The sequence below is a fragment of the Lipotes vexillifer genome, unplaced genomic scaffold, assembly GCF_000442215.2.
Source record: "Lipotes vexillifer unplaced genomic scaffold, Lipotes_vexillifer_v1.1 scaffold785, whole genome shotgun sequence".
Taxonomy (NCBI): domain Eukaryota; kingdom Metazoa; phylum Chordata; class Mammalia; order Artiodactyla; family Lipotidae; genus Lipotes; species Lipotes vexillifer.
The window spans coordinates 1,642,844-1,653,576 of record NW_006791778.1 but is presented as its reverse complement, the minus strand read 5'-3'; the positions used below and the strand labels follow the sequence as shown (position 1 = coordinate 1,653,576).

Below are 10,733 nucleotides of genomic sequence, written 5' to 3'. Positions count from 1 at the left end.
GTGTTAACTTATTAAATAAGAAAACATGTTTAGAGGAATATACCATAGATTTGAAGAGACATAAAAATGCATCTGAGTGATAATACTCACATCTTCCTTACTCTAAGCCAGGAACTATTCTAAGTGCTTGACACATAAAATCACATTTAATCTTCATGTGCCCAAGATCACACAGCTAACAAGAGTCAGAGCTGGGATTCAGACACACACTCTGGTTCCAGAGTCTTCACTCTCAAATACAGTTCTACTTCTGAACGGTTGGAGGACATTTTGCCTGAAGAAGATACAATTACAGTTTGGGGCTATGGGTGGAATGTTTGTACCCCACCCCCATAATTCATGTGTTAAAGTCCTCATCACTGGAAGCAACCTAAGTGTCCATCAACAGATGAATGGATAAAGAAGATGTGGCACATATATACAATGGAATATTACTCAGCCATAAAAAGGAACAAAATTGAGTTATTTGTAGTGAGGTGGATGGACCTAGAGGCTGTCATACAGAGTGAAGTAAGTCAGAAAGAGAAAAACAAATACTGTATGCTAAGACATATATATGGAATCTGAAAAAAAAAAAAACAAAGCCCTGATCCCCAGCGCGATGGTATTTGGAGATGGGGCCTTTGGGGAGGTAGTTAGGTCATGAGGGCAAAGCCCTCATGAATCGGGTTGGTGCCCTTATAGAAGAGACACATGGAAAAGATGATCTCTCTTTGTGCCACATGAAGACACAGTGAGAAGGCAACCAACTGCAAGCCAGGATGAGGACCCCCAGAGAACCCGACCTTACTTGCACCCTGATCTCAAACTTCAAGCCTCCAGAACTGGGTGAAATGTTTGTTGTTTAAGCCACCACATCTATGGTATTTGTTATAGCAGCCCAGACTGATTAAGACAGTTGAGAAATGATGGGTTATCTTCAGATATTTGAAGAGCTATGTATGGAAGAAGGGTTTAATTTATTCTGTATGTACCAAGGAGATTAGAATTAAGAACATGACTCTTTTCAGCCTACTTTATCACAGCCGGAGGTCCCCAAAGAAGAAATAGGCTTTCTCAGAGGGTGCTGAGTTCTCCACCACTATAGGCTAAATGCACCCAGGGCTGATAACATGGAGAGTATTTCAGCCTTGAGTGGTACTTGAATGAGACTCTCTGTAACATCTCTTCCAACTCTTGAGAGTCTGTAGGATTATTAGGGTCAAGACTAAGTGTTCAAATCCGAAGAACTAGATGTTGAGGACTCACCTTTTACAACAGCAACATTGTTCCTGGGCATCTTGGTGCCAGAGCTCTCATTTGTATATCTTAAGACTCTACACACCTGGATACTCTTCCTTCAGCACTCAGCTTAAGCATCACCTCCTCCAGGATATGTCCCCCAACCCATCCCTAATACTGGCTTAGGTGTCCACCTCAGCCCACCTTACTTCTACAATGCCACTTCTCACACTACACCAAATTATCTGTTTCATCATCATTCACTCCCTGTATTAGTGTCCTAGGGCTACAATAACAAATTACCACAAATGGGATGCCTTAAAACAATAAAAATTTACCATGTCACAAATCTGGAGACTAGAAGTCCAAAATCAAGTTGTCGGCGGGCCAGGCTCCCTCAGAAGCCTTTAGGAGAGCATCCTCCTTTGCCTCTTCCTAGCTTCTGGTGGTTGCTGGCAAACCTTAGTGCTCCTTAGCTTGAAGTTGTAGCTCTCAGATTTCTGCCTCTTTCTTCAGACTGCCTTCTCCCCTCTGTGTGTGTGTCTCTGCGTGTCTCTCTCCTCTTCTTATAAGGACAACAATCATATTGGATTTAGGGCCCACAGTCCTCCAGGACAAACTCATTTTAATTTAACTAGTTTCATCTTCAAACCTTCTATTTCCAAATAAGTTCACATTCACAGGTTCTGGTAATTAGGACTTCAATATATCTTTTCAGGGGACATAATTCAACCGACAACATCCCTCAACCTCCTATGCTCACTAAACTGCGGGATCTTTGACGCCTATTTTTATTCCACATATTTTTATTTTGTCTATCACACTCTGTTCCGGACACTGAGAACAAGTCACAGTCAAGGTCTCTACCCTTAGTGAAGCTTCCATTCTACATGGAGGCAGACAGCTTAAAAAGTGGCCATTCAACGTTAAAACCAAATACAAACATATTTGTGTGTGCATGTATGTATGTATTTATATAAATCTTTGATATATATTTGATGAAGGATATTAACACAAACAGTAAAAAAAAAAAAAAAAGATAAATTATTTCATCTAGACTATGTTTTTTGGCAAGTTTATCAGAATCTAAAACTTTGGTTTCTCTCTGTCCCTTGTTTGTTTCCTGGTATTGTGTTCTTAACTCTCATTTGACCCTCCTCTAAGCTAACCTCTCCTAAAATGTTTCTTAGTAGCAGAAAATAAAGCTTGTAAAATGTATTCCTAAACTTTTTTTAAGTTCAAACTTGCAACTAAAGAAGAAAACCCTTGTGCCCCCTCTGTCTTCCAGGGCAGTGTCAGCTCTACTCAGCCTCTGTTTGGCCCGATGCCAGGTAAGTATTGCAGTTCAAGGGGCAATTCCTTCCCTTTTGAGCTAAATCAGGCATTTAGGCTTCCCTTCTTTCATAGCTGCCTTACAGCACTTGCAAAACTTTACAGCTTTAAAATATTTATTTTTAAAATGTAAAATCAGGGAAACCAGACCTCATTCAGTCATTCCTGAATTTGGAATGCATTCTGTCCAGCATAAGCTTATTGGGCAAAAGCAATAGCAATTAAGCCCTTGATGCAGTTTTAAAACGTTTAAGATTCCGGCACTGTGGTCTGCTAGATTATGCACGTGCTTCAGAACAGAAAGAGAGAGACCTGAGAGCAGGTGGAATAGCAATTATTTATTGGTGCTTTCCATATGCCAGGCACTTAGTTAAGCATCTTACATTCATTTTAATACATATGTCTCATTAAGTACTCCTGTTGGGATGGAATAGGAGAATTCTTAATAATAATTTGGGGCACTCTCATATGTGTGTGTATACACACGTAGACACACACACACACACACACACACACACACGTTCCTTCCAGATCTCAAACTCAGAAGGGCATACGGTTTCTCACTAATTTTGGTAATCTTCAGAGCTGGAAAAGGGAAAGGAGTAAGTGCAGGAGACGATCCCACATATCTGAAAGTCTCTATGCTGTGTTTCCCAATCATATTTGTTGTCGCTGGAATCTGGTTGTATCTGCTCCATTCTACAGAAGAAAATTTCTGCAGCCTCTGTTATCATCTAGAATTATTCTTCCTCTTTTTAGGGAGAAAAATACATGCTTAAAAAGCAAAGGGTTTTTTCCGCTGTGTTTTTTTATTTGGAAATTGGGAATACAGACGTGAGATCCTGGAAGCCTTGTTTACTTATTCTTCACTCTGTTCTCAGCTTTAACCACTACCGTGGGTATAAGTTCCTGGCATGAAACGAAACCTTATTTACTGATATTAATTTTCACTTGCACAGATGTTTTTTCTGGAGAATTATGCTTACAATGAAACCTCTAACTGCAGCTTTCAAATTCATGAGCAGATTAGAAGTTTGGGGCTATGGAATTTAAGATGAAAGTGGAGTGAGTAGAATTGTGCTTTAAGTTTCTATAGGGAATTTTGATTTCCTCTGAATGAATGAATAAATTCACATGTAATTGTTGAACACAGTATTATACGACTGGGTTTACAGAAAACGTGTAGGACATAAGCTCTGCCCCCCATGGAGCTTGCAGATGGATTGGAAAGAGGGCTGTAACTCAGGTGAGAGAGTATCGAGCATAATTCGAAGTGCCACATCAGGTGGCAGGGGCCAAAGTGCTGTGTCTGGAGAGTCATGTACGACTGAGTCAGGGTAATAAGAAGGAGGGTCTTGATGAGCCTGTCTTCTCTCCCTGTGGAAGAGTAGGCAGGGTGGGCAGGGACAAAGCTCAGAAGCGGTCCACTGTGTTTGGGGAAGGTGACAAAGACAAGCACCCGCATCATCCTCCCAGCTCAGCCTCTTTGTGACCTGAGGGAGTAGGTCTTAGCTAATTGGATCACACCCACCACCAGCTGGAAAAAAATATCAGTTTTACAGCCCTTGTGTCTGTGCTCCTGAACATGTTCTAAGTGATGAAGGGTTTCCTGCTACAACTGAGCTACGAAATCAGAAAGTCTTTAGCAAACACATCTCTTCTCCGCTGGGACTATTTCACCGGCCTTACCTTAAATGAGATTCTTCTCAGTTTCAGCCTCTCCCGGTTTCCACCAAGGGGAGCTTTCTGTGCCACGCATTCCCTTCTCTCGCTTGCAGAGCCCAGGTGAGCTGAGTGAGATACTCAACGTGGCCACAAGAAGGCAGCAAATAACACCAGACTCATCAAAGCCAGAAAACATTTTTTGTGGTCCTCTAACTTTGCTTCACAGAAGCAAAGCAAGCAGCCGTTTCTGGTGCCTAATAGGTGCAAGTCATGGCCAGTGTACAAAAAAATTAGAAGAGTACGGCCTGCCTCTGATTTGGGGCAGGGTTATTGTCTCACCTTATCTAGAGATGCTGAGTCTCACATAACATGCCCCAGAAGCAGCCTCTAGCAAACGGTCCTGTATCTATGGGGACAGAGCTCAGAAGCTGTGAAAAAGATACTTCATTAGATGAAATGTAAATGCCAAGGGCTTCTTATTCTAGCTCCTTAAGCCCAAAGAGATAGAATAAGCACAGCGCCTAGCACAGCACCTGGCACATTGAAGGTGCACAAGAAGTGAGAGACACTGAACAGTTATTGCTCCATCTAAAGTGAACTTATCCCTAAAGGCAGAGCGAACTTTAAATGTATGAATTATTTGGGCTGCACCAGTTAAAAGAGGTAATGCCACTATATGTAATGCCTTTCAAGACATTTATCTATTTAAATGTTGGCCTTGGCGTCAGGCCTGCGTTGGAAATACCATTTCACACGTGGAGAGACGTGGCTGCAACAGAGATGCCTTGACTTCCTCCAAGGAAACTTTTGCCCGTTTGTTTTCCCCTTGGCAACAGGCTCACCGGTGATGTCAGGTTACTATGGTGTCAGGAGATCCCTCCTAACGGACTCGGACTTCCACAACAGTAAACAGTTCGCAAACGATGCCTGCACCCGAACTGTGGTGAAGAACTTTGCCTGCGAGTCCTCGGCAGGGCAGGGCCACCCGGCCCACGTGGACTCCTACTTCCCGGAGCTCTACGGGGACCACCGCCCCACGGCCCTGACCCCCAACAGCGGCTCCCTAATCAGCGCCTCAGTCCTGCCACAGCTCCTGCCGCTGCCCTTCCCCAGCGAGTCCGCACACTTCGTGCTGGTGAGTATGCAGAGGCTTAGTTTAGGGGGTCACTAACGTCGGGGCTCCCGCGGCCCTGGCCAGCCCATGTGCTTAGCAACCAGGTCTGCTCGCCCCAGAGACCCCCCGGGAGGCTGCTCTGCACCGCCCCGGGAGATGCCAGGATCCACGCCCAGGGAGCCCTCCTCAAAGATCCGTGGCAACCACGCGGCAGGAAGCTCTATCTAGGGATTTGGGCAGGGACGACTGATAAAACAGGATATATATCCATTTTGTTAATACTCTACCGATTGTGCCAGATGTTTCCCCATTATTCCTCTCGTGCATAAGGAAAGAGCACTGAAGTTACCTCACAGACAGCGAGGCTGTCAGCCAGGGCAGGTGCATCAGGACTCCTCTCGCCTTCCCCTCCCTGCCTCCCCTCTCCCACGATATTTCTACCCTCTAGAACCTTGTTCTCTCGCAGTCCTTCCAGAGATGAGTTCATAAAGAAGAATACTAGTAACTTTCTTATACTGTAAAGCCCTCAACCACAAAGGCATGAATCTCTGGAGATGGGATTTTAGACAAAACAGGCTGTGGGAGACTAGGAATTAACATTATTGAGTATCTACTACAGCCAGGAACTTTTATGTGCACTTGTTCATTTAATACTTGCAACAACTCAGGGTATAGTTATTAAAGCCCCATCTTACAGAAGCACAAAGTGAAGTACTCAGAATCAGGAAGGTAGTAAGTGGCCCAGCCATGAATTGAAGCCAAATCTTTCCAGCTCCAAGCCTATGAGGCTCTTACCCCCTTGCTCACTGAGGGCAGGTAGCCTTCCTAGCCCACTCAGAAGCCCACTGTGTAGCTTAGGGTCTACTTCTTCCAGGAGCAAATGATGAAACGCTGTCAAAATATTTATTTTATTATCTTCACATTTAATGTTTTCTGGGGAAAGGACTCTCTCTCTACACACACACACACACACACACACACACACACACACACACACACACACAATCTAATTCTAGAGTAAGAAAGGAACTAAAACTCCCACTGCCAATGTCAAACACCAGAGGGGAGAGCTGCCTGGTAGGGAGGCTTTGGACAGCAGAGGGAGGACACCTAGTCTGCTTTGGAAGACATGGGCCAGCAGCACCCTGTGTTGGGAAGGAAATCTGCCCATGTCAGACGATCACCTAATGACTAAGCCCAGGGACATTTCCATCCTCCTCAGAGGGACTCGTGGGAGCAGACGGTGCCCGAAGGCCTCAGCCAGCCAGACCCCGTGCCGGCCGATGCCGTGCAGAGCTTGGCGCCCAGCACAGGCTGCCTCTCCCAGCTAGAGTCGGGGAGCACTGCCCAGCACAGGAGCTCCAGTTGGGCGGCCCCCCTAGCGGGGGTTCAGTCCTATTCTCTGCACACACTGGAGGATCTGTACCACATGCAGGGGTACCCAACCCCATCCCCCTACCCCTTCACCTCTTTCATGACAATGTCCAATGACCCACCACCCAAGGTGGGGCCCTTCTCCCCAGACGAGGGGGCAGACACCTCTGTCCTCCAGGACCCTTCTCTGTGGAACAAAGAAGATGGGAGCCTGGCATGGGGGGCATATGAGTGCCGCCAAGCTTACTGAGCATGCCAGAGGACTTCTGTGCTTTTCTTTAAGTCAGTGTCTGTATTCACAGACTGTTGTGGTGTGGCGGTTCTTTCAGAACTGGATTTTCTGGATAAGCCATCATGCCACCCTTTGTTAATGGATGATGATGGCATTTATTTGTGATCCTCCCACTATAACCCCACTGAAACATACCACAATGTGAATTCAGTGTGTCAGGGACCATATTCTAGTTAGACAGCCTGACAGTGGGCTCTCTGGGGGAATTTAGTAACCCATTATGTTCTGAATCTTTTGTTATCTTTGAAGTATCATTTTTAGCACTGATAGTTTTTTTCTTAAATTACATTAAAAATTTCATGCAGATCATAAAACATACTGATTTCCCTGTCCAGTTTTTCTTAGTTATGAACTGTGTGTGTTCTTCAATAAAAGAGAATGCATAGGATGTACTATAGATTAGGGTGCATAAAACAAAACTCATTTTATATCATGTGACTTCATAAAGTGTGAAGCATTATACGCATTTATCCCCTTACAGTGACTTGCAAATAACAATAACTTGCAAGTAACAAATGTGACACCACATATAAATGCCTTATTGTCATCAAAATGAGGTCAGGGGGCTTCCCTGGTGGCGCAGTGGTTGAGAGTCCGCCTGCCGATGCAGGGGACACGGGTTCGTGCCCCGATCTGGGAGGATCCCACATGCCGCGGAGCGGCTGGGCCCGTGAGCCATGGCCGCTGAGCCTGCGCGTCCGGAGCCTGTGCTCCGCAACGGGAGAGGCCACAGCAGTGAGAGGCCCACGTACCGCAAAAAAAAAAAAAAAAAAAAATGAGGTCAGGACACTATGGCTTCATAAATAACATGGTTTTGACTCTGCACTAAAGCCCAGGATGTCCAAAAATCAGGCTAATCCAAAAAACAACAAAGATCAAAGACTTTCTTTGATCAATGGTAGCCTTAATTAAGCTAGACATTGTCTCTCTGATGGAATAAACTGACAGTTATCAGAATGCATTAGCAAAATGGACATTCTATGATCAAATAAGAATGCATGCATTGTAAGGAAAACACAGAGAGCAGTCCTGGGCTGTCGGCAAGAAACAACAGACTACAGAACACCAAGAAGCAAAGGGTCTTTGGAGAAGGACATGTTGTCAGGTCCTTTGACAACATGATCTTTGAAGAAAGACCTTGTTGATGGCTCATTGGTCAGAAATATATAGCTCTTACTATGTATAAATGAAGAAACTGACATTTGAAGCATCAATCTGTCGCATGTAAGTCTGACTGGTGTGGACTCCTTTGGCAATTCAATTCCCATAGTAATCCCCAACAAGCAGTGTGCCTGTCTGCAGGCCAAGCCCATCATAAACACCTTGCACACACTTTAACTTTGCAAAGTGTGAGTCAAGGCTCACAGGTCACACCCACTCTTGTCTTCCTACCACCTTCCTTTCTTTATTCCCTTCACAACATTTTTCTGACCCATCAGGTCTCTCCTGATGCAGTGCTTTTTCCTTCCATCTCCTGGGGGTCCAAAGCCCCTCAATACAGTCTCCATCGCATCCTCTGTGACAGGGTTCCATGCTCTAGGTAGGAGTCTAGGAAGTCAAATATGGATATTAATTCACATTTAGAAGTGAATAATTGATATTCCTCCTTCTCTAGGCCTTCAAGGGTATATTCTGGTTGAGTAAACACACACATAATTTGTGGAGTTCTCAAAGAAATACTTGAATAGGAGCCTTCTTTTACCTCACAACCTTCATCCCCGTCCTGGGACAGCATCCCTGGAGGAACAAACAAAGAAGCATTCACGGTCCATAGCTGTTGGGCTGCACTCTCCCAGGTCCCCTGCCTACTCCTTCCCTCCCACCACTCCTTTTCACAGCCTGATCTTTACTTTGCTCAATATTTGCTCTTCAGTGGAAGGGGACAGCTTCTACCATGGGAGACAGCTGCCCTTCTCAAGTCTGCTGAGACTGGAGACCTTAGTCCTGGTTGCCAGCATCTTCGGTAGAGCCATCTGTCATCCAGCCTCACTCATACCTGGATGGCAGGCCCCACATCAGAAGGAAGAGATCTGGCCCTCCCTGTAGATGCAGGGTCTTCACAAGGAAGGATCTCAAAGTCACTTTTCTAGATTGGTTGTATAAATTTTATAATAATTACAGTCATCTACTGCTTACCATTTGTTACTAAGTAGCACATAACACAATAATCATAAGTTTATGTGTAAGTCTTAAATATGTGTTCCTATAACTTTAATTTTGGTTTAATTATAACACTAAATGTTAGGCATGCTTATTTCTCTTAGTTTGCTATTGTCTATTCACCTATTATGTTCATCTTCTCACAACCTGAGGATTCACTGGCTCTCAGATAAGTAGAGCTCAGTGACCAGTGGTATCTACATTCTTCTTAGAGCATCCAAGCCCTTCCATAGTGTTTGGCAAATGTAATTTATAAAAAAGGAGACACACACAGGCCCATACTCTGTCTAGTATCCATTTCAGTTCTCTAGTCTAAAGTGTCAAGTGGAGTGGGGAATGGTGCTAATAATTTCCAAATGGTAAATGACTTTTAAGAATTCTATTTAGCTTGACAGTGTCGCTATATTGCATATATTTTAATTTGGTTCTGTTTTATTGTTCTGAGAATTTACAATACTTGGTAAAAAGTGAAACCAAGACATAAACTTATGCTAGGAAAATAAATTATATTTCCCTATCCCATTTCCCATTCAAGTACTCTCTATTTCCTACCACATGCCAGGGACTAACTGCATCTTTATGTAATAATGCAGAATGCCAACATAAAGATTGTACATGTTTTCCTCTCCCTCTCCTTCTCAAACCTGCTCTTCCCAGACTCACAGCTTTCCTGGGGAAACCAGAGAAAATTTAAGTGTTCAGGTTCAAAACACCATTTCTTTTAGGTCCCTTAAGATTTAAAGTAAGCAGAGATGGTGATGTCAAATTCAAGCTAAGAAATCTCCCTAGAGGATAATGTCCAAAAAAAGTGGAAAGCAAAATTTTCCCATGTAAAAGCTAAAATATAGGCAATCACCCCATACATCACTAAAAACAGATACTATAGTATGTAGTTGAAACTGTTTGTACTTCTCTTACAATGTTATACAAACCCCAAAGAAAGAGAGAAGAAAACCACAGCTTTACCTCATTTATTTAATAACTGCTTTTAAATCAGCGTTATGACTTGCTACAGCTCAGTTAATAATACAATATGATGGCAAGGGGAAGACTTCAGTACTAGAGTACTGTACAGAAAATTCCACAAAGGAAAAAGAATTACTAATCCCAATAGTAAAATATATATTTGCATACATACATATATACATATATATCTACATACAGGTAAATGTAAACGTATATAAAGGAATTACTAGTACCTCTGTGATCCATTTTTAATATGTAAATCTAAATAATACATTCACATGAAATAAAACATCAGGTATATTTAAAGAACTGAAACAACAATTGATGTCCAAGGTTTAAGTCACATTACGTTACAGTCATTCTACCAACCACACATCAAAATTATACTCTTTCTTTATGTTCGATCATTAGGTTCTGTCTAAGGTATCCTCACTGTTCAAAACAATATTACACTGTTCATCTTACACACCATAATTGATAACTACTGACTCTCAAGAGGTTAAGTGCAAAATCGTACACTCTGGCTAAAGAGGATCCTCTAACTAGACTCATCAAGGGAAGGACAGTTCTGTGTCTTCAGCACCTGGCTTAGTGTCCAGCAGGTTGTAG

The 10,733-nt window shown here is 43.3% G+C and overlaps 1 protein-coding gene across 1 annotated transcript; it reads left to right on the top strand.

The window, feature by feature from the left end:
- The first annotated feature begins 2,545 nt into the window (after positions 1-2,545).
- Positions 2,546-6,956, top strand: POU2AF2 (POU class 2 homeobox associating factor 2). Its single transcript, XM_007464669.1, has 3 exons — positions 2,546-2,552; positions 5,055-5,353; positions 6,555-6,956. Exons 1-3 carry the CDS (start codon positions 2,546-2,548, stop codon positions 6,954-6,956), a joined length of 708 nt encoding a protein of 235 aa, XP_007464731.1.
- The last annotated feature ends 3,777 nt before the right edge of the window (positions 6,957-10,733 follow it).